General features: G+C 37.0%; 3 protein-coding genes across 5 annotated transcripts in view; 2 read left to right on the top strand and 1 right to left on the bottom strand.

Annotated features, from left to right (window-relative positions):
* The window catches only part of LOC123307926 (dynein regulatory complex subunit 7), a 119,793-nt gene extending 104,439 nt beyond the window's left edge, over positions 1-15,354 (top strand). Inside the window, exons 3-13 of the mRNA XM_044890425.1 lie at positions 6,891-7,244; positions 8,629-8,814; positions 8,872-9,094; positions 9,421-9,678; positions 10,068-10,212; positions 10,273-10,354; positions 11,907-12,230; positions 12,289-12,399; positions 12,451-12,645; positions 12,706-12,869; positions 15,120-15,354. Coding sequence (XP_044746360.1) covers positions 6,891-7,244; positions 8,629-8,814; positions 8,872-9,094; positions 9,421-9,678; positions 10,068-10,212; positions 10,273-10,354; positions 11,907-12,230; positions 12,289-12,399; positions 12,451-12,645; positions 12,706-12,869; positions 15,120-15,186 — 2,109 coding nt within the window. The 3' untranslated portion in view covers positions 15,187-15,354. The remainder of the gene's footprint in view (positions 1-6,890; positions 7,245-8,628; positions 8,815-8,871; positions 9,095-9,420; positions 9,679-10,067; positions 10,213-10,272; positions 10,355-11,906; positions 12,231-12,288; positions 12,400-12,450; positions 12,646-12,705; positions 12,870-15,119) is intronic.
* Positions 15,205-27,748, bottom strand: LOC123307931 (FERM domain-containing protein 8). The gene is made up of 8 exons (XM_044890432.1): positions 27,246-27,748; positions 26,944-27,188; positions 19,085-19,354; positions 18,243-18,408; positions 17,688-18,038; positions 17,502-17,631; positions 15,991-16,261; positions 15,205-15,882 (listed from the first exon to the last, which is right to left on the bottom strand). The coding sequence occupies exons 1-8, from the start codon at positions 27,371-27,373 to the stop codon at positions 15,740-15,742; spliced, it is 1,704 nt and encodes a 567-aa protein (XP_044746367.1). The 5' UTR covers positions 27,374-27,748; the 3' UTR covers positions 15,205-15,739.
* Positions 21,376-26,292, top strand: LOC123307928 (glucose-dependent insulinotropic receptor-like). Of its 3 annotated transcripts, none has more exons than XM_044890427.1 (5): positions 21,376-21,524; positions 24,411-24,623; positions 25,037-25,171; positions 25,229-25,378; positions 25,437-26,292. In XM_044890427.1, exons 1-5 carry the CDS (start codon positions 21,521-21,523, stop codon positions 26,153-26,155), a joined length of 1,221 nt encoding a protein of 406 aa, XP_044746362.1. In that variant the 5' UTR covers positions 21,376-21,520; the 3' UTR covers positions 26,156-26,292. The 3 variants fall into 3 exon arrangements, with proteins under 3 accessions (XP_044746362.1, XP_044746363.1, XP_044746364.1); XM_044890428.1 differs by lacking the exon at positions 21,376-21,524 and adding an exon at positions 23,425-23,539 and having other exon boundaries at positions 25,437-26,291; XM_044890429.1 differs by lacking the exon at positions 21,376-21,524 and adding an exon at positions 24,333-24,354.
* Positions 27,749-27,870: the final 122 nt, after the last annotated feature.

Here is a 27,870-nt window from a genome sequence, read left to right as displayed (position 1 = left end):
CACTTGAGAATGTCCAATCTACTTCATACCTCATCTGGGTTACCCCGGTCGAAGAACTTACATCCTAAATGAATTTCCCCCGGAATAAATTAACGAAAGTGGCTAATAGTTGGAATTAAAGTTTAACGTGACCGTTTCCGTAGTGACCAACTCGTCCTGTGTAAAGCCGGGTTCCATCTCTTGTATATTACAAGTACTTCAGAAGGATGCGATGTTTGTGATACCTGCGAGTGTACCCCAAATATCAACTTCAGGACCCGTATGTACATATATCACATGAGCTTGTTTCGGGAACAATGTTTATCCAGGGTAAAATTTGTTTAACGTTCATGTATTAATTTGAGCAGGTAATTGTACAGCTGCATCCACGTATTTCTGGAAAGGGCTTTTTATAAATGAGAAAGAAACAATAAGAAAAATGAAGTTGATTGATCAACGGATTTTTTATGTGATACTGTTCGGCTTTAATTGTCCCAGAACTCTTGCAGCTCTACTCCTCTTGTGAAACAAATTTTCATATCGAGTTTTCTGGTGGAGCTTGTGTTGAGGGATTTCATAGTTTTTCATAATTTTATTTCTAGAGAATATGTGATACCCATCATTCTATTCTGACTTGCCTTGGCATACCGCATACCAGACTATTGCCCAATTAGTTATTATCGGTCCCACAATACTCCTTGGCAGTATTTTTGAGTTACATCCTCAAGTCCTACAAGCCCCTGTAGGCCTTTGTTGCTGTGCTATGTGTAGAATGTTACTCGGGAACCATTATTCTTGATCGCTTGCGAAATAATCCATTCTTTCAAGACTCAATTCGAGTTTGATGATGGGCAACCTCAACGTTCCCAATGTGGATGAACTCGGATGATGCCGAATCATGTATTAAGAGGATGTATTGATATCTAGTTAGCCTAGACCAGTTCCATGCATAAAAATATTATTGCGTTACCATAGCAACGAACAATAACTCATTAGAAGTGTCAATGTGAAGTTTGAGGTCAAACAAATAAATCGGAGTTACGCAATAGATTAAAAGAAAGAAGATGTCCACCGAAATTGTGAAAATCGAAAAAATGGAGTATCGAGCCATCATAAAGTACCTGTATATAAAATTGTTAAGATTTACGAAGATATGCTTAATATCCTTGGCATGGGCGTAGCCAGGGTTGAGTTTCGGGGGGGGGTTTTAAATGAAATTTTTCTAATTTTGACATATAAAGTGAGACTTTTTGAAAATGATATTATGTATACCTATATCATTTCGGGGGGGGTTTGAACCCCCAAAACCCCCCCCCTGGCTACGCCCGTGATCCTTGGTGATCAATGTCCTTCGTATGCGACCGTGAAAAATTGGACTGCAAGCTTCAAAAGAGGTAAATTTTCCATTGAAGATGATGACCGATCGGGAAAGCCAGTTTCTGTGTCAGTCTCCGAAAATATCGATGGAGTTCATGACATGATTTTATCAGACTGTCGAATTGGGCTAAAACGGGTATCTGAATCACTGAATATTTCATACGAACGCGTTTATCATATAGTTCAAGCCAATTTGGACATGAGAAACATTACTGCAAAATGGATTCCCAAATGTTTGAATGTTGTCCAAAAGCGTACAAGGGTAGAAGCATCGCGTTCGATCTGTGCTCGATTTGAAAACGATGTAGACTTTTTAAACCGAATTGTTACTATGGATGAGACTTGGGTACATTTCTACGATCCAGAAACAAAGCAACAATCGATGGAATGGCGACACTCTGGTTCTCCAAGACCTAAGAAGTTTCGGGTACAAAAATCTGCTGGAAAAGTTCTTGCTTCAGTTTTTTGTTATTGCCATGGAGTAATCATGATTGATTTTTTGTATAAGGATGGAACAATAACCGGAGATTACTCTTCGACATTACTGACCACTCTACGGGAAAAAATTAAAGAGAAAAGACGCGGAAAGCTATCCAAAGGTTTATTGTTTTTGCAGGACAACGCCCCTGCACACAAATCTTCTGTTGCAATGCAAAAAATTCGTGATTTAGGGTTTGAATTACTAGAACACCCCCCTTATTCTCCAGATTGGGCACCATCCGACTATCATCTCTTTCCTGAACCGAAAAGAAGTTTGAAAGGTCGTAAATTATCTTCCAACGAGGAGGTAATAAAAGCTGTGGAGATCTGGTTTACAGAGCAAGAAGAAACATTTCTGTTGAAAAGTCTAGAGACGTTGCAGGTTCGCTGGATACATTTATCCAATTGAGAGGAGAATATGTTGAGTAATAAAATATTTGGACATTGAAATTTTGTTTGGTTCTATAGTAGGCTAAGAATTTTTCAATATATCCTCGTATAAACAGTTTCAAACAGGCTTTCATGCTCTTAACTCAGTCCAAGTTTATACGAAACAAGGCCAAGACTTAAATCCTGTCAAGAGGAGCCCCATAATGCGCCCCGGGAAGTACCAGATTCATCTGTCACCGGAAACCTGTTGCTTTCAATTTTTATCCCTGAACCCACGCGGCTACAACCTAAATCATCCGAAATCGTAACTGGGCCATTTCGAATGAGTACCTACGGATTTAATTACAGCGAATTTCAATTAGTATACGGTTGTATCAATGGGCGAACGATTCTCGCGATCTGCATAACTGAAATTATGGATCGGAGAGTGTCGAAAGTGGCTGTAATTGCATTATCCAACCCTTTAGCAACGCCATTGCGGCCGGCGCGACTCGGATGAATTGAACGAGTGCGAAATTATTAATTGATATCCGAGCGACCGGGTTGCGATAGCAGTTTTCGAGTTTTATCTCTCCCGTGCGGTTTGATTGGCCGTAAATAAAGCCGTTATACGCTCGTTTATTCCTCGGAATTTTACGGTAGATGTGTACCGAACCTAAAGGCGAGTCCACACACATCGACATACCACATACCACGCCGGAAGAATTCGATTTTTTTAAATTTATATAAAAACTTATGAAGTATACTTCATTCAAATTTATTTCAGCAGTCGGTTGGCCATGGAATAATTTTCTCAAGTTTTTGTAACTAGAACGAAGTTAGGTTGGCACTCATGAAATGTCGTTAATGACATAACGCCGTTGCCACAACTAATATCAATTTTTATTACGAAAATGCCGAAAGTGATTGAAAAAAGAGAAGACAGGGTTTCAGGAAGTGTTATTTAGAATTCAGGTCCGCTCCTTCAAAAAGCTATACCCTGATATTCTAAAATCCACAATACGTCAGACGGTAGCGAACATATTCAATGTAAGAGAATTTTTATAATGTTTCATCTGAATCTAAACGACATATACTTCAGCTGAATATTTCCACAATCAGAATGATTGTGAATGAAGAGGATGACAAAGAATTTCCTTCTATTGGGAGACCCAGAAAAGTGGTGGCATTTGAGAATTTTATGTTTGAGTGAATTAATGCGAAAAGTTTACTACAGGATTTTCGATTAATGTCATCGGAGAATAAGTTCCCTAAAATGGATTTTTCTATTTTTCATTTGGCTTGTCCTATACAATGTGAATGTATTAAGGTACTAATAAATAGCTAATTATTATTATTACATCAATGTATTAAGATGGATAGCCACAAATACGCGCAAGTTGCCCTGTTACTTGTTTATTCATGTGAAATTTTTGTTCAAAGGTGAAACTCATCTTAACTTGAAATTTCCTTCAATTCCTTTCACTTATATTGATGCAAGATGATTTTTGTTGAAGAATTTAACATTCTTGTAATTATCTGTTTATTCCTTTGGGACATACCCATTCCCAACTACTGCATCATATGCATTTCATCTTCAGGTTAATATTTTTGAAATCTACAAATGATGTAAGCCAAAGAAGATAACGAACATTAACTCTCCTCAAGCTAGTGCATATTATGATATTATACTGATCTCTTGTATTTTCCATGCAAATAACTGGATTTGGTAGGCCTTCAATCAGTGTGTATGAACTTCAATTATGTTCGTCACATATTTTCCGAAGAGATTCGACATTGTGATAAAATACGTAGTAACAGAAACTTTTACGTAGAACGGGCAACATAGCGTTGATTTAAAACCCAAAAATGTTTTGACAAGCTTCATAACCCCACATTTTCGTACTATACAGAGTGAAATGTGTCAAATTTCCATGGCCAACCGACTGCTAAAATAAAAGTGAATGAAGTATATATACAGGATGAGTCTTTGACTCGTACAACAGTAGATCTGGAGGTCAAAATAATACTTTTTTTCATACCGTTTTTTCCGCATCGGCCCTGATAAACAGATATAGCCATTTTAAGTTTTCTGAATGAGCTGTGCCACCCCTGGAAGAACAAAATTACCTTCAGAATCACTATCTAAATCTGTCACACTACACATCTATGGATCTTTAAAACAGAGTTACATTCAGCCAAATTACCTGATTTTTCAAATTTCACAGATATTTTTCAATTTTTTAACATCGAATTACTCGAAAACAGCGCATTATACGAGAAAATATGAGGAACACTTTTATTTTACAAAACGCTCAAATATTCATTAGAAGATAGCGTCCAACTTAGTTTCAAGAGTTGGTTTCTTTGAATTTTAGGTATTTTTATGGTACGTATTAAGTAATAAGCATAATGAGAAAACTGGAAGACGTGGGTGATATTTGTTGTTCGAAAAAGATTCATCAAAAAAATGAAAAACTATATTCCGAAATTCAATTCATTTGATGAAACCTTTTGTGAGATAGAACTAAAAATAACATTTTTTATGGTTTTTCAACAGCCTGTATCTTTTGAACCGAGCGATTCGGAAATAATGGTAAGATAAAAAAGTGTTCTCTTGACCTCAAGAATCTACTGTTAAAAAATTTGTACTACTCGAATACTCACTCTGTATAACAGAAATGGCTTTTGTAAAGTGCCCTCATAACATTCATATCATTCAATCAATAGGCAATACTCCTTGTGACGAAAATGATGTATTTTTTATGAAATATCTTCGAAACGTCATATTTTGAAACAACCATTTCAACCGTTTCCCAAAAAAAAATATTTCAAGTACTTAAAAATTAAAATGGGTATTTCAAATTTAAAGCGTTTCGATTCTATTGCACAAGTTGGCAACATCGACTGAAATATGCGTTGATAATAAAGAACAACAAATGCACTATCTAGATGAGATAGACGAAACGATTCAAATTTTAAAACCTCATATTTGAATAATGATTTTGAATAGTTTCCGCGGTGCTGTGATAACCCAAATTGAGGAGAATTTCCCATTGGCAAAGTAGTTTTTAATGGGCGACATTCGTCACACTGCTCTGTGTGTTTTTCCGAAAAATCCCACCCCTTTCGATTTCAAATCGTCAAAAACCCATCTAATATCCCATATACCGTTAAGAATACTTCCGATCTCTCACTCCAATTGTCCAGAGATACTTTTATTGCTACCGGTAAACACCACCGAAAGTAACAACAGGTGGGAGAGATAAAATAACTCCGAAAGCAATAGAGAGATAGCCGTCGAGTGAAACCGTGCGGGAAAACTCCGTTCGTTGGAAGATTGCTTTGTCGAACTGGATGTTATCGAGTTATTCAATAAACAGACTTCATCGAAATGAGTGGCATCACTTTCGATTGGGGCGCTCGTGGAGCAAAAGAGGACAGCGACGGGGATGTTAGAGGAGCGCAACATTTTCATTCAATAGTTTGATTTACATTTATGGACGTTCAGTGACGGACTCAGGAATACAGAATTAATCCAGAGGAAATAAGGGGGCAAAAAATATATTGTGTGTATTTGTCAACTTTGAGGAGCTGAAGCAGCCAGAAAAAGAGAATTAGACATATGCTGATTTTTTTTATGATAGATTGATCCTTTGCCAATAGGAAATTCCAAATTTCATTCATCTACCGCGAACAGTTTAGATTTTATGATTTTTTCCGCGAAGGTCCAAAATTTCCATTTTTTCATCGACCAATTGAAAAATAAATTTTTTTAAAAATATCTGTTTGCATATTCGTTACCTACGCCCTCGAAATAGTCGACAGTATAAATTTGGTTTCTTTCGGAGACCAAAAATATTTTTTCAAAAAATCGCAATTTTTCCATGCATGTATGGAAAATTTGAAAATTTTTCAATCTTCCCAATTCCCACCAAAACTGGAGTATTTACTAATTCGAGGGAGTAGATCACGAATATGCAAACAGAATTTTGCTTAAAGACTTAGTTTTCAAGTTATGGTCGATGGAAAATTGGAAATTTTGGACCTTCGCAGAAAAAATCATAAAATCTAAACTGTTCGCGATAGGTGGATGAAAGTTGGATTTTTCTATTAGCAGAAGATCAATCTATCACCGAAAAAATCAGCATATGTTCAGTGATTTTTTTATGGCGGCTATAGCTCTTCAAAGGTGACCAATTTTTCAGAAATTTTCCACTGAAAGTGATTTATTTCCTAAAATACTAATCCTAGGAAAAATCCAATTGCACATTCGTAATCTACGACCTCGAATTAGTCAAAAAAATGACCCGGCTCGATATAGTTTCGGATTTAGAATAATTTCGTCTGCTATTTGTGTTTACCCGCCCTTAACCACTGAACAAAAAATTATTCATTAGGCTATATTGACCCGGGTCATTTTACTGACTAATTCGAGGTCGTAGATCACGAATATGCAATTAGATTTTCTCTACGATCAGTATTTTAGGAAATAAATCACTATGCAGTTTTTACTTTTCTGTGTCTTTTCTTTAATCATACGTGTAGGCATAGGGGCGGCAAAATCTCAAGCTAACGAGGGCAGCCTATACCCTAGGGACGGCCCTGCCATGGATCCACGGTTTTCACCGTGTTTAGGCCTCATCTCCGTTTCAGTAAAAAAAACTTTTCTCTTTTTCCCGCAGCCCAACAGGCTCTGCTCGCCCCAGACCACAGTGTTCCGCCAATCGGGCAACTGCTTCGAACTTTCAACGGCTCTATGCTCCCTTCTTCTTGGGATCGGCTACAACGCCTACGTCGTTTCCGGCTACGCAATCCAAGATGTCACCATGAACGTCATGATCAGGGTCGATTCCCCGTATCCGGAGGAAACAGAAAAGGTGGAAGAGACGAAGGAAGAGAAGGTGGCCCAGAAGTACACCTTGAAGACGGGAAGGGACCTACGCAGTAAGTTCATCATGATGATGGAGCAGAGGGTCAGGGATAAGGAAGCGGCCGAGCTGCAAAGGAAGAAGGAGGAAGAGCTTGAACTGAGGAGGGTGAGTATTGATCTCATCACTGAATGATACCACCATCGTCATTAATACCATTTTAACAAATTCGAGGATATATTGAAAAATTCTTAGCCTACTATAGAACCAAACAAAATTTCAATGTCAAAATAGTTTATTACTCAACATATTCTCCCCTTAATTGGATACACTTATTACAGCGAACCTGCAACCTTTCAAAAAAAAATGTTTCTTCTTGCTCTGCAATGCAGACCTCCACAGCTTTTATTACCTCCTCGTTGGAAGAAAATTTACGACCTGTTAAACTTTTTTTCATTTGAGGAAAGGGATGATAGTCGGATGGAGCCAAATCTGGAGAAAAAGGCTGGTGTTCTAGTAATTCAAACCCTAAATCAGGAATTTTTTGCATGGCAACATGAGATTTATGTGCGGGGGCGTTGTCCTGAAAAATCAAAACACCTTTGGATAGCTTTCCGCGTCTTTTCTCTTTAAGTTTTTCTCGTAGAGTGGTCAGTAATGTCGTATAGTTATCTCCGGTAATTGTTCTACTCTTATCCAAAAAATTAATCATGATTACTCCATGGCAATCCCGAAAAACTGAAGCAAGAACTTTTCCAGCAGATTTTCGGACACGAAACTTCTTAGGTCTTGCGGAACCAGAATGTCGCCATTCCATCGATTGTTGCTTCGTTTCTGAATCTTAGAAACGTACCCAAGTCTCGTCCATAGTAATAATTCGGTTTGAAGTCTACATCGTTTTCAAATCGAGCACAGATCGAACGCGATGCTTCCAGCCTTGCACGCTTCTGGTCAACATTCAAACATTTGGGGATACATTTTGCAGCAATTCTTCTCATGTCCAAATTGACGTGAACTGTATGATGAATGCGTTCGTATGAAATATTCAGTGCTTCAGATATCCGTTTTAGCCCAATTCGACGGTCTGATAAAATCATGTCATGAACTGCATCGATATTTTCGGGGACTGACACAGAAACTGGCCTTCCCGATCGGTCATCATCTTCAATGGAAAATTTACCTCTTTCGAAGCTTGCAGTCCAATTTTTCACGGTCGCATACGAAGGACATTGATCACCAAAGGTATTAAGCATTTCTTCGTAAATCTGCTCACCTCTTAACCCTTTTAAATACAGGTACTTGATGATGGCTCGATACTCCAATTTTTCGATTTTCACAATTTCGGTGGACATCTTCTTTCTTTTAATCTATTGCGTAAGTCTGGTTTACTTTTTTGACCTCAAACTTCACACTGACATTTTTAATGAGTTATTGTTCGTTGCTATGGTAACGCAATAGTTTTTTTATGCATGGAATTGGTGTAGGCTAACTAGATATCAATACATCCTCGTAATGCTGTCGAGTTGTATGAAGATTTAAAGTTGCTTTTCAGCAAGAAGAAGCATTTCCGGAAGATGATCTGGAAGGTCTGAGAATACACTCGTGGGTACTGATGCTCAAAGGCGGTAGAAAAATCGACAATCCTTTCTTCATCGAACCAACGACTGGCATTGTGCATCCACTGAATACTTTTGCTTACAACGGAATAGAAAGCGTTTGGAACCATCTGAATTATTGGGTAAACCTTCAATTCCTCCTAGTTCTTTTCATTCGAAAACTTGTTTTTTTCTGGAAGGTAAATATGCAGGAATGTACTCAGGATTTGAGTACTCTGGATTATAACCTGCTAGACGTGAAAAAATGGGAGCATATTCTACTTGGTGAACCTATCGAAAGTCGAGAATATAGGGCGGATGTGGAAGCAGATGAAGAAGAGGTCGAGAGGATTAAAATATATCAAGAAAAGCATTTAGATATGCCGATATCTTGGAGTGCCCCGATCACAATACCTCATGATAGTGAGTTATTATTCGTCTTCTTCATAACAGCTATTCAGTGATACAAATAGTTGGTGGATCAATAAAATTGAAATATCGACGCCTTAATAGCCTATTTTCTGTACAAAAATATTCCACAACCATCGTCTATCTCGAGTAGGTTGAAATTTCAGTAAATTCTACATTAATTGAATGTTCATTGACAACCGGCTCCTTCGCCATTTTGTGGTACAATCTCCCTTGACATTGGAAGCTCTGAATTTTTTGATAAACATATTCAAATGAAAAAAGAGACACAATTCTTATGAGGGGTTTATCTCCATCTGCAACATCACGAATTGTTCTAGTTCTTGCTTCGCGATATCCGAGAGGAGTGAAAAAAACATGGTACAAAAGAACTCTAGTCCAGAATTTCGCGCCATACCTCCAAGAAGATGGTCTCGTAGCCAAAATCACGAGGTACAAAGATTTCGACTGTACCATGCCGACAACCATCGAGGATTCCTACGAGAATAGACAGGACAGAATGTACAAGGTGATTGCTAATCTGGAAACTGGAAGAATCGAAGAATATTTCAAGCCTGGACGGGAGGATTGTGTCATAAGTAGGTAGTGTAACGTTTTCTTCATTAATTAAAATGTTCGACATTAAGACTATTTATTCACACTTATAACACTAATGAAAAACTATGTGACTACTACTCATTTCCACTTGCATTTATTTCCACTCACCGCTTGCACTGTGAACTGTACTGTACTGCTCCTACGCTGGGTTTACATAGAAGCTGGGAACTTCTCGCGTCTTCTTGCACTTTCCAGAAGAAAGTAGGGCCGGACTGGTTACAGTAGTGTTAAATATGGATACGATGGTTATCAATTTACAACTATGGTTTTTGGGAAACTTGAATGCATACGTCCTTGACGATGGAAAAAACAAACATATCGAAGATTTACTGGAGGCATTTGTTATGATGTTATGATTTTTTGTTTTCAGAACATTCTTACTTTTGCTTCGATAGTGAGGAGGAAGAGCAGACAAGGGTGATCGAGTTCAGCTCAACCGCCAGATACGACAGTTTGGCATCGTTGACTGTAAAAGATAACGAACTGACTGAAGTTTACGTCGATAAAGAATCCAGGTGATAAATTTTCATTTTACTGAGCGAAATAGGAAATAGGCTAACGAAAATTATTCACAGACTCTACTATAGGCACACTACTTACTCGAGGAAAGGTTTTCCACCTCCAGGAATGGTGGAAAGTCATAAAAGGATCATGATGGTGAGTGAATCTCAGTTTGGTTACAGGAAAACAAGGTTATACAAAAAACACTCTGAATTAAAAAGTTCAGAAATTTTGGACTGTTTCAAAAGTTTCCAATTAAAGAAAAAGGGTTGAGAAAAGCGCTCAGATGCCTTGATATCGGACAAATGAGCACCCAAAAGATTTTCAACTTTCTAAAAATATATTTCCAGCATTAAAATAACATACGAGGATATATTGAAAAATTTTTAGTCTACTACAGAACCAAACAAAATTTCAATGTCAAAATATTTTGTTTCTCAACATATTCTCCTCTTAATGGGATACATTCATTACAGCGAACCTGCAACGTCTCTAGACAAAAAAAATGTTTCTTCTTGCTCTGCAAACCAGACCTCCACAGCTTTCATTACCTCCTCGTTGGAAGAAAATTTACGACCTTTTAAACTTTTTTCAATTGAGGAAAGAGATTAAAGTCGGATGGAGCCAAAGCTGGTAAATAAGGGGGGTGTTCTAGTATTTCGAACCCTGAATCACGAATTTTTTGCATGGCAGCATGAGACTTGTGTGTAGGGGCGTTGTCCTGCAAAAACAAAACACCTTTGGATAGCTTTCCGCGTCTTTTCTCTTTAATTTTTTCCCGTAGAGTGGTCAGTAATGTCGAACAGTAATCTCCGGTTATTGTTCTACCCTTATACAAAAAATTAATCATGATTACACTGTGGCAATCCCAAAAAGCTGAAGAAAGAACTTTTCCAGCAGATTTTTGGACACGAAACTTCTTAGGTCTTGGAGAACCAGAGTGTTGCCATCCCATCGATTGCTGCTTTGTTTCTGGATCTTATATAGAAATGTGACCAAGTCTCATCCATAGTAACAATTCGGTTTAAGAAGTCTACATCGTTTTCAAATCGAGCACAGATCGAACGCGATGCTTCTACCCTTGCACGCTTTTGGTCAACATTCAAACATTTGGGGATCCATTTTGCAGCAATTTTTCTCATATCCAAATTGACGTGAACTTTATGAAGAACGAGTTCGTATGAAATATTCAGTGCTTCATATATCTGTTTTATACTAATTCGACGGTCTGATAAAATCATGTCATGAACTGCATCGATATTTTCGGGGACTGACACAGAAACTGGCCTTCCCGATCGGTCATAATCTTCAATGGAAAATTTACCTCTTTTGAAGCTTGCAGTCCAATTTTTCACAGTCGCATACGAAGGACATTGATCACCAAGGGTATATCTTCGTAAATCTGCTTATCTCTTAACCCTTTTAAATACAGGTATCTACTTGATGTTTCGATTTTCACAATTTCGGTGGGCATCTTCTTTCTTTTGATTTATTGCGTTACTCTGGTTTCCTTTTTTTACCTCAAACTTCACACTGACACTTCTTATGAGTTATTGTTCGTTGCTATGGTAACGCAATATTTTTTTTATAAGGAACTCGTCTAGGCTAACTAAATATCAATACATCCTCGTAAATCACAGTTTTCTTATGGAAAATATCCGAATCGTCAATCGAAGACGAACCTATCGCTCATTTTTCCATTTTCCAGAACGTCGTGGAGAAATTCCACCGGAACGAGAACGTACAGGCCTCGAAGGACATAGCCGAGAGGCATTTCGCGATATACGACCGGGAGATCCATCTTCGTTTCCATTACGACAGCGGCAAGGTGACGGCCTCCACCAGGACCTTCGTAAAACCGCCCATCGCCGAAATGGGCGAAGGGATGAAATTCAATCCGGATCTGACGTCCGGCTATCATGCGGACATCAAGGTCGACCCGCCCACCAACCTGGAGCTCTTCCTGCTGTTCCAGGAGCAGCTGGAGGAAGAGGCCAAGTCGGTGCAGCACATAAGAGATCTCGAGGATCAGGTACAAATCGGTCAACGTGGCAACGTAGCTGTCAATTCGAATCGATTTTTTCTTCCAGATTAACGATTTCTTGAAACTGCGTAATTTGGAAGTGGCCATGGTGAAGCTGGAAGTGGACCTATTCAATAGGGAGCATAACGAGCAGTACAGACAGGGGATGCTTGAAAGGGTGATGTTCCGTTGGATGAAATAAGGGCCGTTTCTAATTTCATTCTTACAGGAGCAGCAAGAAAAGCAACAAAAAGCCAAGGAAACCGAAGAGCACATAGATTACCTCCAACCATATCTGGAAAGGTTGGATGACAAGGACTTCATATCTTCGGAGCAAGCAGCTGCGCTCAGAGAATGGTGTTTGAATGATTTCAAAGCGATTTTATTGCAACGAGCTCAAGTTATCCAGAAGCAATTCGAAAGAGTAACACTTCAAGAAAAATAGATTTGGTATAGTATTTATGAATTTGAAATGATTTTTCAGGCGAGTGAGAACCTGAATAGGAAAAACCAATGGTATAACATGATGCGAGATAAATTGAAACCGGAGGAGGAGATTCAATATTTCGAAGAGCTGCATCGTATGAATTTCGTATTGCAGGCTTTTGTTGAACGCTTAGAAAGACATAGGGAATTATCGTTCTATAAGTGAGTAGTTTTTTCGGATATTGGAATGAATATTTTATAAAAACCTAATACCTATACTTCATTCAAATTTATTTTAGCAGTCGGTTGGCCATGAAATAATTTTCTCAAGTTTTTGTAACTAGAACGAAGTTAGGTTGGCACTCATAAAATGTCGTTAATGTCATAACGCCGTTGCCACAACTTATATCAATTTTTATTACGAAAATTCGAAAATGCCGAAAGTGATTGAAAAAAAGAGACAGTGTTTCAGGAAGTGCTATTTAGAATTCAGGTCCGCTCATTCAAATAGTTATACCCTGATATTCTAAAATCCACAATACGTCAGACGATAGCGAACATATTCAATGTAAGAGAATTTATATAATGTTTCATCTGAATCTAAAAGACTTATATTTCAGCTGAATATTTCCACAATCAGAAAGATTGTGAATGAAGAGTATGACAAAGAATTTCCTTTTATTGGGAGACCCAAAAAAGTGGTGGCGTTTGGGAATTTTATGTTTGAGTGAATGAATGCGAAAAGTTTACTACAGGATTTTCTATAAATGTCATCGTAGAATAAGTTTCCGAAAATTGATTTTTCTATTTTTCATTTGACTTGTCCTATACAATGTAAATGTCTTAAGGTACTAATAAATACCTAATTATTATAATTACATCAATGTATTAAGATGAATAGCCACAAATACGGTGAAGTTGCGTCTTAACTTGAAACTTCCTTCAACTCCTTTTACTTATATTGATGCAAGATGATTTTTGTTGAAGAATTTAACATTCTTGTAATTATCTGTTAATTGCTTCGGGAGCTACCCATTCTCAACCACTGCATCATATGCATTTCATCTTCGGGTTAATATTTTTGAAATCTACAAATGATGTAAGCCAAAGAAGATAACGAACATTAACTCTCCTCAAGCTAGTGCATATTATGATATTATACTGATCTCTTGTATTTTCCATGCAAATAACTGGAATTGGTATGTCTTCAATCAGTTTGTATAAACTTCAATTATGTTCGTCACATATTTTCCGAAGAGATTCGACATTGTGATAAAATACGTAATAACAGAAACTTTTACGTAGAACGGGCAACATAGCGTTGATTTAAAACCCAAAAATGTTTTGACAAGCTTCATAACCCCACATTTTCGTACTATACAGAGTGAAATGTGTCAAATTTCCATGGCCAACCGACTGCTAAAATAAAGTTGAATGAAGTATACTTTGTGGAAAAAACGTGACATTTAAGCTCTGTGGACAGGTAATGAAATGCCACATTTTATGAATATCATAATCAATGCGTTTCCTTGAGCATTAGGATATCAATGATGATTATTGATTTTCTGTGTTCGAAGATAATTCCAGCATATACTACTCACGCTACGTACCTCTGTATATTTTTTTTTTCTCAAAAATCGTTAGATTTAGAAAGAAATTATACAGGCTACCTTATTTGTTCTAAATGAATCAAGAATGTAGTTTCTAGTGGTATAATATGAAAAAGGAAAAAAGTTTCTTAGGGACCAAATTTTAGAGGTAGCTTTTTCTACCCCTTGCTATTATAGGCAAATACCACCAAATTTTTTTCGACTGCCTTTTCGGTTCCACAGAATGTCTGCTCAATTTCATTTCCTTCAGTATTCTGGTTTCTAAGAAGAAAATTGAAAAGAGCTTTCCGGGTAGTATCTATAGAGAGCTTTATCTAAGCTGAGGATGCTCAAAAAAAATTTATATGAAAAACCCACGCTATTTTGGGGCAAGGAATCACCCCTCAATTTTTTTCGCCACTATTCATTTACACCCTGTATAATAAAAATGTGAGTGTGAAAAACGTGCTTTCACCCTATATTTCAACCTTTTCGAAGGAGAATATTTTGGTAGCCATGCGAAAAGATAAAGTGGTTTTCACAGATATCCTCAACGTTTTTCGTTCATCAAAAAACCAAAAATTCATGATGTGACTAAATTTAGATCGAGAAATACTTGAAAATATACTCACTCATCTCTATTTCGGCATCATGAGTATCGTTTGGACCACTCAATACCGCGAAACCATCACTAACAAACTTTTTATGAAAATTTTTCGTCCGAGAATGCTGAACTTTCGAAAACGTCAAGTAAAAGAACACAGAATAATATAGGAATGCCATTTATCCACATAGACGTTCCCATTATCGTTTCGTTCTCGTTTCTATCGAAATTTAACTTCTCATACGTTACTTTCCGAATAATGTTATGATTTTTTTTCAGATACACAGCAATGGTGAAATATCTGAACAATCATCCGAAGTTGGAAAATCTATTGAGGAAGGAATAATGGATTAAAAAACATGAAAAAAATTTATATTTTTATTCTGTTAAAATCATTACAACGAAAATAATATAAAATCTTTGGTTATTAAATGCAGGTTATGTCAATCACGAATGGTAGTAGAATAAAAACTTCTGGAATGTCTCTCAAAATACCAAAGGAACAATAAGATAATTCGATATATTCATTTGCATCGCTGATAAATGTATTAGTTAACTAACACTTCAATCAACGTTTGCGATTATTAATATTATTCGATATTGAAATGTGAGTATATTAAATTCATTTGTTTCTACAAAGATAAAAAAATAAAATTAAATTTTAAGCTCAACAATAACAAAAGCAACAACGTTTTCCGAATATAACTAATTCATAAAAACAATAAATGGAACAAAAGTCATAATCAAATAATTCAGGTACAAAGACTAGAAGATTCATTCATAATTCAACTCAAATTGATAAAATTGAAGTTTTGCTGGTCATACCAAAAAAATTGGGTACTGCGTTTTATGAAACCAATATCTGAACTAGAATTGCAATTCAGTGTTATCCTCTGAATTCAGTAAATGTATGACCACGACCCCATATGTCCAATACAATGACCATTCTCATCAAATGTTGCCAAGGTAAGTCTGCTCAACTTATTTGACAAAGAAGAAATTGTCTGTGTTGAATTTGGATAGTTCACAATGGGACGGTTGTCTGAAACAAAATGATGGCAAGTGATTCTCCTCACTCTGCATGATGAATATACAGGGATGATACACAGGTTGTTATTGAATGATATTCTGTATCAAAAACGCCACCTACCATTTTCATTATTCACATGATAATCAGATGACGCTTTGTTGTCAGCCTCATCATTAGTTTTCTGCTTGATTCTGTTGACGAATTGTCCAATCAAACCATCCATAAGATGCGCTTGTCTGGAAAAGACCTGGAGTATCTTCGACACTCTGGTACCGTTCTCGACCACCATGAATTGCAGAAAAAGGCATGGGAAACAGTTTGGATCGTCCTCTCTTGATGGTCTAGCGAACTCCCAGCTGAGATCTTCATATCGAAGGCCGAGCAAAACAGTCTGCGAAGAAAAACTGCCTTACAAGAAGATATAGAAGGGAGGCGCCGATTTGTCAAGCATAACTTGGTTAGTTAGCAGTGGCGCAGCATAGACAATACTTCCAGCTTTTGTGCAAAATCGTTGTTCAACTCCATTCATTCATTGCTGAATCTCGTTACCGAAAATAAATATTTATTTATTTATTTATTTCTCAAACAGATTACAAATCTTATAATATACAAAAAGGCTACCTATCGGTGCGATCAAACAAATAATTTCTGAGGGCTTCTTGCGACTGTGTTCCCTCCTGTGACTGAAGAGACCCAACAGTGACCTACAGATCCTTCCACACTCTGGGTATGGATAGTCACCAACCAGATCTGGCCGCCGCTGTATTCTTCTCGAGTCTCCATTATAGCTGTGGACCAGAGACCTCCACTGTGATCTGTCTGACGCTAGTTTTTCCCAGTTAACTGATTTTAGGGAGTGATGCAGTAAAGCCTTGAACCACTTGTACTGGCCTCCTGGTTTCCGAGCTCTCTCTGTGAATTCGCCAAACAGAGCTATTTTGGGAAGTCTTGTGTCTTGCATCCTCAGAATATGGCCGCTTCATCTGAATCGGGCCTTCGTTACTTGGGTCTCAATTGTTATACAACTCGCACGCTGCAAGACTTCTGCATTTGAAACTTTGTGGAACCATCTGATGTGCATTATTTGTCTTAGATGACGTTGTTGCGTTTGTTCAAGCTGTTTAATGTGTCGCCTGAGGGAGTCCAGCTTTCGCTTCCGTAAAGAAGCGTTGGGAGGACCACTGCTTTGTAAACAGCTGTTTTGGTCTTCAGATTGAGGTCGTGATTTTGAAACACTCTGACCTTTAGCTTCCAGAATGACCGTGATGCCGAATTGATACAGTTGTGTCCAGGTTAGCCCTAGTATTTATGAAGCTTCCCAAGTATTTGAACTGTGTTGTTCAACTAATGAATAAGCCACAGGAAGTGCTGCAGATACTAGTTAGTTGGGTTAGTATAGATGAGAATTAAATTAATTAAATTCATGGTAAGCCACCGCGAAATTTTATGATAGCTACGCCAATGCTTGCTCGTGTGACGTAGCATGTGGCAGAGCCTGAGTACTTCAGAAGCGATTATAGTTTTTCAAGTCACATCGACCCTTAGGTTCATCTTCTGGCCTACTAGTACCGTACCTACCATTAATAAAAGTTATATTTCAAATTCAATGCGTGCAACCACAAAATACCTACACATTCGACATCGTCTATGACGTAAACGCTCGTAGCGTTAATGGCCACAAGCACTGGCAGATCGTGGTAGGTAATGAGAGACGTCAGAGTACGCACAGGTTGCTCTATCTGCCCTTCAAAAAACGCCGCCCTGCAAAGAAAACAATAAATCTATTGGCGCGCATTTGAGCAACTCCGACAACGAACCCGTAAAACGGCAAAGTCCAACAGAATTCCAGATACTTCTTCATCAGCTTCCTGTTGGTGGCGGAGGACGGGACGCGCTTGTAGTGCTCCAAAAGTCTAACCTCCGGCGAGTTCTTGTAGCTCATCGGAAGCCAGGCCCAGGTGGCGCTCTTCCTGACGTGAATTGGTAGATATTTGTGTTGTTCTTCTCTGAAGTAGTGGGTGGAGTGTACCTGAGGATTGTACGGCCCAAGGTCTATGTGCGCCTGGACCCCACCCAGCATTATGTAGTGTGCGACTTCGCATGGGTATCTCGCATTGATTATGTTGTTTTTCGCTTCCTCGTACAGCAGTTCTAGAATCTTCGGATCCCTGGAATTGTTTCTCAATCTTGGAAGCAATACAGGCTTATAGGTGCGTATGAACATGCAGCCAATAATGAATAAATTGCCTTTTTGGTGGCAAACAGAAGTCGTTAACTAAACCAAAACACAGCCTGGTTTCAAAAAATTCAAAGCCTTGGCTATATGAGATTAGAAAAAATAATAAGAGCATACATCAAAAGATAACTCTCACTTGATTTTCTCCTCCACAGCGAGAGGAAAGAAGACATTCCTCTGGAACATGAGTTTCGGTTCATCCCTTTCTTGTTTATTATAGGAGGCGTGACTGTAATGTTCTACAAGAGAACGCCACTTCTTTCTTATCTCATAGGGCTTCTGGTTTTTTTTCAGCTGCAGCTCTGAAATTGAAGATAAAGTAGGGTATTTTTGAGAGTTTTTCTGAGGTAACTGCTGCAACCAGTTGACAGGAGGGTGGCTTTTCGATTCTATAAGGATAGGGAACGAAATGCTTTGCTTCGACATTTAATGATAAATAATTTCGTCAACTATTTTTGATGGCAAGTATTTTTCGTCCGCATCAGATACTTTTTGTCCGTAAACACTTTTCGTCCGCTCGGTTTGTAGCTTATAAACAAATACGACAGTGGCGATTAATGAATTTCGAGAGCCAGGATTTGATAAAAACATAAGTGCATGTGACAATAACAGCCATTTGCTGTTGCCAAATTAATTCCATTCGAAATCTGCTAGATTTTATGGGAGAATTGAGAACGTGGTTCGAATATCAGTGTTCATTATAATCAAGAATGGATTGTGGATATGAAAAACGAAAAACAACTGCGGACAGGTTGGATTTACAGCACACAAGTGAGTACTTAAAGGTATGTGAGGTCGACGGAAAAATATAATAAGTACCTTGGCAAAAAACTGTCTATATTGTCTCAACTGTAACAGACAGTTTTTCGTCCTTGGTACTTAAAAAACTATTTTAGATATAATTCGAAAGAAACGATCTTTTCTCACTTGGAAAGCATCAATATCAACTTGAAACAGATCGGGAAACTTTCAACCAACCTAGAATAGGGCTGACCATCCACAAAGTGAACACTTGACAGGCGATATGTTTGCTGAGTCCTAGCTCGTCGCAATTTATAATGGCCTGGCATATAGTGTCGACAGTTGCAGAGGGTGCATCCTCAATTTCCATCATGATGGCGGTCTTGTTGTGGAGGTAAACGCAGATAGTCATAACCGGACCCTGACGAACGTCATTTGCCACACTGTGGCTACTGGCAGCTGCACAGCTTACCGTCAGACTTGGTACCGACGCAGACGTGCTTGACTCTGGAATTAAGACTATAAAAAAAAATTATGGAGGATAGAGCTGATTACATCTATCAAGCAGTAGTACAAGATGCCGTTGATAGATTATCTAAAGCCTAACGCCTGGTTTCATGAAGCTTGATCGGGGAATCAACGCTTGATTGACGAATAGACGTTTTCAAATGATAATTCAGTCATGAATCTTCAGAATATCATTCTCACATCAAATAATGATTTCTGTTATTCTCAATTGCTACCTCTTCAATATATTCAGAAATGAAAAGGTTTCAGTGATTTGATTTTGGAAATCGGGAGACTGTCAAATCGTTGATCGGACAATCAAAGTTTTATGAAACCCTTTAGCTTTACGAGAATACATATATTGAAAAATTCTCAGCCTATTATAGAAACAAACAAAATTTCAATGTCTGAGTATTTTATTACTCAACATATTCTTCCTTGATTGAATACATTTATTACAGCGAACCTGCAACGTCTCTAGACCTATCAAAAAAAAAAAAATTATCTTGCTCTGCAAACCAGAGCTCCACAGCTCTTAAACTTTTTTCAGTTGAGGAAAGAGATGGAGCCAAATCTGGTGAATAAGGGGGGTATTCTAGTAATTCAAACCCTAAATCACGAATTTTTTACATGGCAACATGAAATTTGGGGGCAGGGGCGTTGTCCTTCAACAACAAAACACCTCTGGACAGCTTTCCGAGTCTTTTCTCTTTAATTTTTTCCCGCGGAGTGGTCAGTAATGTCGTATAGTCATCTCCGGTTATTGTTATACCCTTATCCAAAAAATCAATCATGATTGCTCCATGGCAATCCCAAAAAACTGAAGCAAGCACTTTTCCAGCAGATTTTTGGACACGAAACTTCTTAGGTCTTGAAGAACCAGTGTGTCGACATTCCATCGATTGCTGTTTTGTTTCTGGATCGCAGAAATGTACCCAAGTCTCATCCATAGTAACAATTCGGTTTGAAGTCTACATCGTTTTGATATCGAGCACACATCGAACGCGATGCTTCTACCCTTGCACGCTTTTGGTCCACATTCAAACATTTGGAAATCCATTTCCAAATTGACGTGAACTATATGATGAACACGTTCGTATGAAATATTCAGTGCTTCTGATATCCGTTTTAGCCCAATTCGACGATCTGATAAAATCATGTCATGAACTGCATCAATATTTTCGTATCGTGACACAGAAACTGGCCTTCCCGATCGGTCATCATCTTCAATAGAAAATTTACCTCTTTTGAAGCTTGCATTCCAATTTTTCACGGTCGCATACGAAGTACATTGATCTCCAAGGATATTAAGCATATCTTCGTTAATCTGCTTAACCCACAGGTACTTCATGATGGCTCGATATTCCAATTTTTCGATTTTCACAATTTCGGTGGACATCTCCTTTCTTTTAATTTATTGCATAACTCTGGTTTACTTTTTTGACCTCAAACTTCACACTGACACTTCTAATGAGTTATTGTTCGTTGCTATGGTAACGCAATATTTTTTTATGCATGGAACTGGTCTAGACTAACTAGACCAGTTCTCGTAAGCCTTCTCAAACAATTCATTGATAATCTAAAGAAAGGAAAAAAAAAAAATTATTACTGCTTTGGGGAGGTAGTTTAAAGTATTGAAAAGTTTACAAGAACTAAAAAACCCTACACAACTTTCCATAACTTCGCAGAATTCTTCATTTTCGATTAAAACGTTCCGCCTGAATGAGAACCCAAGTTAGTCACCTGTGAACTTCAGAAACAAGGAAGTGATTTTAGATTTTGCACAATGTCCTATTTCGCATCTGAAAACGATCAGTTTTTTCCTCACTATCCAAATGAAAAAACTCAATTTTCTACTAAACAACGTATTTTTCGCAAGGTCGCCAAGTTGACGAAAAGGATGAATGAATGGAAAATTCATTGTGGAATATTTCGCGCAGGTAACGGCTGACAAAGTGGTCTTTTGTATCGAAAATCGAGCTCCTAGCACCGAGGAATAATTGTTTTTATGGACCGCTTAATTATGTTCAATCAGCGAGATGCTGCCGGATAGAATGGAATGAAGATTTTCCAATCTCAGTTGAGACGGACGAGACGCATTGATCGGGTGACTTGTAATTGAATTCCCTAGCATTCGGATGTGATTGAGCAGGGATTACTCCAACAATGGGTGAGTTTGATCACAGATAACCAAAAATTGATGTTATTTTTTCTCCGATAAGGTTTCGACGAAAATCTTCAAAAAAAAAATGACAGGGTAGTTTTGTACATACTCAGAGACGATATGCTGTGACAACACACACTCCAAAAATATAACGGACTTGCCATCATACATTACACCAAACTTAAGACTAAACAACTGAAATACACTATACAAACTGTCGACTTAACAATTAGGTTTAGCCTTGTCTTTTTACCTTGATTTTTATAAATACATATATGAAATCACTTCTCTGATTCAAGAAAATGAATTTTCTCGGTGTATCCATTCCTTTAATTCAAAAAAATATATTCTCCCATCATAAGAAAATCCTTTTTCTTGTTTTATAAATAAATTTTTCTAGAAAAAATGACCTTCAAAATTTTTTTTCTGTTGGATACTCTAGTGGATGGTCTTCATTTTCATGGAAACATATTGAACATAAAGATCAAGGTTTTCTTCCAAACTTCAATTATGAATAAATTGATTCACTTATGCTTCAATACCCACCCTTAAAAATATCACTAGATTTTGAACTAAGTTAAGTTGCATTTGGATTTGAGTTACGTTGCTCGTAAACTCAAAAATTATTGTGAATACCACATATAAAATCAATACTTCAACTTTTCGTTTTACTTGGCAATTACATTCGAAGAATAACGTTCATTTTAAACCAGCACTAATTCCGAATAATCCAATCCATATGAAACTCAACCTTTCTACACAGAGACGTAAATTCAATCCCTCAAAACAAAACAAAAAACGGCCAATGTATAAAATAACATTATCAGTGGCAAACCCTATCGGAAGACTCATAGCATATATGAAATTAATATTTCACATATAATGGAATTCCTATAGTTCAAGGCGGTAACAGACAATCATGTACGAGCATACATTCATACTTTATTAGTTTGAGGCATGGGCGTAGTTCATGATGAAGGGTTTTCCAATAGCAATGATACATTTTAAAATGGTTAGCTTAGCATGGCAATAATTTTTTTTTATTTCTTAAATAATTTGTTTTCAGTAGCTTATGCCATTTAATCATGGAAAGATGCAGACTTCAACAACGTTTAGAAATTGTTAAATTCTTTCATCAAAGCTAAAATTTGTGAATACCAAGAGGAATATAAGAAGAATTCATGGGAGGCAAATCGACTCACTTTTCGTAGTTCTCTTGTATCGTGTAAAGAAAATTATGGAAGATACATTGATCCAGATATACCTGAGACTAACGCTGATGCGAGAAAGAGACCATCTACCAATTCAATTGGTCCCTTTCTTAGATATTAGTTCTTAGTTACTCTGCATAAACTCGCCATTGACCTTGATTTCAAGATGTTTGTAACAGAAGGAATCTTTTTCAAGCATTCAGACTGCATCAAGTAGAATCTTTATTCTGTTCAATTTTCTACTATGCTATCGCTTTAAGCAGTGTTGCTAACTGTTACTATTTTATTTCAGGCAGGTTGTCCTTGCGTAGAAAACTAATTTGAGACATGTACGCCAATCATCCACTTAATTTTATCAGAGGCTAGCCCAATGCTAGGGTTTGGGGTTTGAGGTTCGTTCGAATCATATTTTCACTTTTCGTTTTTGATACAAAATAAAGGTTTTTGTTTACAATTAGTAGTTTATCAGACTCCTTGGCTTCAGCGGCTTTTTCAGGGTCAACATCGCCGAATAGCCACGCCTATGCTCTTTCTAGCGATAGATTCAATAGCGTATCATTATCATTTCGAAATCTTTTACTCTATCGTAAAAACGCAGCCGCAAAACAAGATAGCAGGTCCGTTTTTAGTCAATTTTCGATGGGCGAAACTGTCGTACGTAATTTCGGATGCACGCGTATTTACATACAACAGACAACAGATAGGCTAGGAAGTTTTATTGGTTGTGACTAAAGGTCTAAGAATTTTCGCGTAGCAATAAGGATGGGCTGATCTAGAAAATCGAGACGATTTGAACTGAAATTTTGAAGAGTGAGTAGAATTAGCTTATGTTTCATGTACCTGGAATATTGGTCTGCTTCAAGTATAAACATTTATCGTTTTTATCACTTATGTTCAAGCATTACTTCGTACGAAACTATTTTTGTCATAGATTATCATTTCGTTATTATTAATCAAAACCTGTTAAGGGGAATCACGAAAAAAAATTATCCGAATCTCTACGACATGATTGAAACGTTTCAAGATACGGAAAGTCATATGTCATAACCTTAACTTGAAAAATATAGTTATTTTTCCTAACAAGAGCGCATAGTCTCACTTTTCCGCTCGCAAAAAAAGTGATGAATGAGAAAAGGCGCGTTGTACTCTTATTAAAGATTATTTCATCTTGCTAAATAGTAACGGTTTTTGAGAAAGAATTATCAACAGGTACGTAGCGTAAATCGTATGCTGAGATTATATGGGAACAACACCAAAATTTTGTATTGCCTTCTTGCGCTCAAAGAATATGCACAACTTTATTTCTGCTAGTTTCTAACAAAAAATCCAATTCATGTTTGAACTTGATGACAACTTGCTTCACAATAAACCCCAAACTGTTTCTATAATCATTATGAGTTTATGTAATTGAAAAAAATATTTCGACGATACGTAAAATATGCAAATTCGGAAAACATCATCCTTAACTTTTGACGAGCAGTGTTTATAGCTACATATATGGAAAGTTGCCTTGATACATTAGTGATTTCAATGAATACTTTAATGGATTAACATAACACAATGGGTGCACCACCGACGAGGCTAATTCCATAGCGACAACAAATAGAAACATACTAGCGCACTAAGTGATTTTGAAAAGCCAATGATATATTGAATATTTCATGATCGTATCTCATTTCAGGCGTGACTGTTATGGACAACAGGTCATACTATCACCACCAGGATCTGACTACAGATTACGCGGTGGAAATAGGTCATGGGGTCTTCCAGAAGAACCCAACAGATGAAAAGAATGCTAATTTACTGTACAACATCCTCATACCTTTATTTGGAGCCATTATAATAATTTCTAATCTGGTGACGTTCATATCCAGCTGTGTCACCATAAAGAAAAGTAAGTTAATTCATATTATGAGCCCATGAATTTTTCTTAAAACTGTCTTCGATGGAAGGAAAAATCTGAGAACATTTAAAGTCGGTTGTGTATGAAACACAATCACGAGATGTAGATGAATTCAAAGTAAGAATACGCATAGCATGCCGAGAAATTCCATAACGTAAGGGCGTAAGTTTCTATCGTGCATTCTACTCTTTTTTTTATTTTTAAAAAGACTGTGATGCGGTCGGTGCGACTCATTGAATATGGTTTATTTTTACGGTTTAGGTTTGGGTCATCTCTGAAGTTCTGATTTTTCCAATCGAGTTTTCAAGCAAACAGTAAACAGACCTCTTCATACCACAGTTTAATGTTCAATATGGCGGATGCGCTATAATGTATTTAATTCGATTTTTCTTACTTCATTTCAGGTACAAAGCCAAAATTGATGTACCTTCTTCTGGGCAACATAGCTCTTGCAGATTCATTAACTGGATTAGTCGTAATTTTTGGACAAGTCTATCCAGAGAATTTGAGAGATCAACAGATTTGTGCTGCGCAAATTGGTAAAAAAAATTCTTGACGATTATAAACGATTCAACACAGTAACCACAAATTTTCAGGGCTCATTATAGCCAGTACTTTAATTACTATATACACAGTGGGCATTATAGGTATTGACAGATTTCTCTACATATTTTACGGATATCATAATCACAAATGGTTTTATTCCAAGATAATTTATGCCTCAATAGTAATTGTTTGGATTTTAAGTGAGTACATTTTCCTGAAAAACGTTTAATATAGAAGGTAATAAATAATTTGTTTTAGGTTTGCTTGTTGGATATCTCCCCTTGATGGGATGGTCTAGGACTGCGAAAAACCAACAAGCCTGCTGCTTCGTAGTGATTGTACCAGAAACTTTGATACTCATCATAGCTATATTATACATTGTACCAGTAACAGTGATCCTACTTTTATACTCCCTAGTTTTATACAGAGCATCAAAAAAATTTTCACTTCAAGAGCTATTAGTTGGAAAACCAGTCTCTCGAGATTTACACAAGAGGAAGTCTCAAATGGATAAGAGGAAAAAAATTCATGAAATGAATGGAGGAAACCAATCGAAAAACTGTTGTTTGAAAATATTAGGAAAGGAGTTTTCACCCGCTGTAAATAATTCGAAAAGGTGGAAAGCAGCAAAAGTTGTTTTCTTTTCAACAAATAATTTCTTATTCACGTGGTTTCCATATATTATAGTCAGCTTGTACTACACGTCAGTTTGCATAGACGACAGCTCTAAACGATGCAGATCACTGAGTCTGGTATTAGCAAGCCCTCTAGCAATGCTAGGATTTGTTAACAGTCTGGTAAGCCCCATTATATATGCTTGGTGGCATAAGGGCTTCAACAGATACATAAAGAGAAGAATAAGTACTTTCAGATTGAGAAACCCCAGCCATAGTAAAAAAATTGTTCCTTATGGTTCTTCCAATGCTACTATGACAACCATTCTAGAAAATTCTAATGAACACATCACCAGTGTTTGATAAATGCATCGGATTGGCTTTTTCAAATGAAAAATTTGTAAAATATTCAACTGACTATGATATCTTATTATATTTTATAGTTCTTCTAATTTTGTACAAATTGTTTTATAATTAAATGACTAACTAAAAAATTGTGTTTTCCCAACACTATCCCTATACTCCGTTCAAGAATTATTGACATCCTGTGTGACAGGCATGACAGCAGTGGAAAATCCAAATTATGTTGGTAATAGCCCATTCACTAAGATTTTGAGTTTTGGACCAACTCATAAACCAAATACATGTACCTCTATGCACTGACCAAAGATGTTTAGGATTTTGTACTATTGTTTATGTTTTTGATTTAATCGTACAAATTAAGAAAATTATGGCTGTTTAAACCTTTCAGTTTAGATTTTAGTTTATGTTTAGATTCTCAAACCAAATTCGTATATTTTAGTTCAGTGATTAAAATTAAAGATATAACTGGAGATCTTTTGTGACCAGGTATTAAGGCCCGGTTTTTCAATTCTGTCAGGTTAATCTAGGATCAACGTAAATCTTGGCTTAATCCTGAACTGAGCAACCGGGCCTTAACTGCCCGTAGAATTTCAAGGCCTACTTCGATGTGAATGATTCCTGAATGGAGCATAATTAGAAATATTCCTGATCAATGAAATGAAACTTTAATGCATCAAGATTAACAGTCTTGATACTTAAGAGTACCAAACCAAACTTCATAATGACGCAGTATAAGATACCTTTGGCATAATCAAGAAATTCGTTCAAAATCAGATTGAAAAACTCACCAGATATATGCTTCTCTGAGAGCCCCTCAGTCACGATTTCTTTTTGTCCTTCATTTGATGTTTCTTCCTGTTCCCATTCATTGGCATGTCCTTTAGGATCATGACCACAAGCCAAATCACCATTACAGATACTCGAACAGCTGGTATTTACAGCTGGAACCCTTTGAGATACCGAGTACAATGTTCCTTGACTTGAAGACAATTCTGTAGGTTGTGTAAATGCTTCCTTTCTTTTCGGAAAGTCACTGAAGATGAAACATAGTACAATAACTATAAATATATAGTAGAATGAGAATATTTACCTGTATTGATCGTGCATAGTTTCAGATTTCTTAGTTGGATATAACCTATTTCCAGCATATTCCTGAATTCCAGGATTGTAAGACTGCTGTTTATTATCTTTTTGATTGGATGGTATGTTCATATTCATTTTATGTCTGAGAGGTGAAATTTTAATGTGCTATTGGTAATCCAAGCAATACACCTATGTGTAACCTTGGTTTTTCAACGAAACTCAAATGGCAGTGCAGATTTAAATATGTGGGCTCCATTGCCTGGGAATATTATGCAGTTGTTTAGTCATTATTGACGATTAATCTCTTGAAAACTCCAATTAATTTACGCCTACCTCCATGACAACCTTGAAATCGTAAAATTAGATGTGAAGTCTACGATCCTCAGAATTCAGAAGAAGGAAAACCAATTGAATACAATCATTTCCAGGATTATCTCCACAATTGCATTTATTTTTTGGTTATTATTCACAACAACGGACAAAAACAAAGCCCTTTAATTCGCAACTCTTCTGTCAAGTCAATGAGGATAACAAATCTAGACTGACCATCAATATCTGTCACGTATTGTTGGTTGCAGCTGTTGAAATGAAAAATTCAGAAAAAAATAATTTTGAGTGGACAAAAATATCAT

Source organism: Coccinella septempunctata, chromosome 2 (assembly GCF_907165205.1).
Source record: "Coccinella septempunctata chromosome 2, icCocSept1.1, whole genome shotgun sequence".
NCBI lineage: Eukaryota > Metazoa > Arthropoda > Insecta > Coleoptera > Coccinellidae > Coccinella > Coccinella septempunctata.
Note: the sequence above shows the minus strand (reverse complement) of the source record. Positions and strands in the feature narration are given on the sequence as shown.

Excerpts from the sequence above, each read along its gene's own strand:
- LOC123307928 (XM_044890427.1), top strand. Across the intron at positions 25,172-25,228 it reads GATTTGTGCTGCGCAAATTG|GGCTCATTATAGCCAGTACT; the intron begins GTAAAAAAAATT and ends ACAAATTTTCAG. Across the intron at positions 25,379-25,436 it reads AGTAATTGTTTGGATTTTAA|GTTTGCTTGTTGGATATCTC; the intron begins GTGAGTACATTT and ends AATTTGTTTTAG.
- LOC123307931 (XM_044890432.1), bottom strand. The coding sequence starts at position 27,373 with ATGAATATGAACATACCATCCAATCAAAAAGATAATAAACAGCAGTCT. Across the intron at positions 18,039-18,242 it reads GCTGTGGAGGAGAAAATCAA|GGATCCGAAGATTCTAGAAC; the intron begins GTGAGAGTTATC and ends AAACAATTCCAG. Across the intron at positions 16,262-17,501 it reads TCATAGACGATGTCGAATGT|ACTGTTTTGCTCGGCCTTCG; the intron begins GTAGGTATTTTG and ends TTTTCTTCGCAG.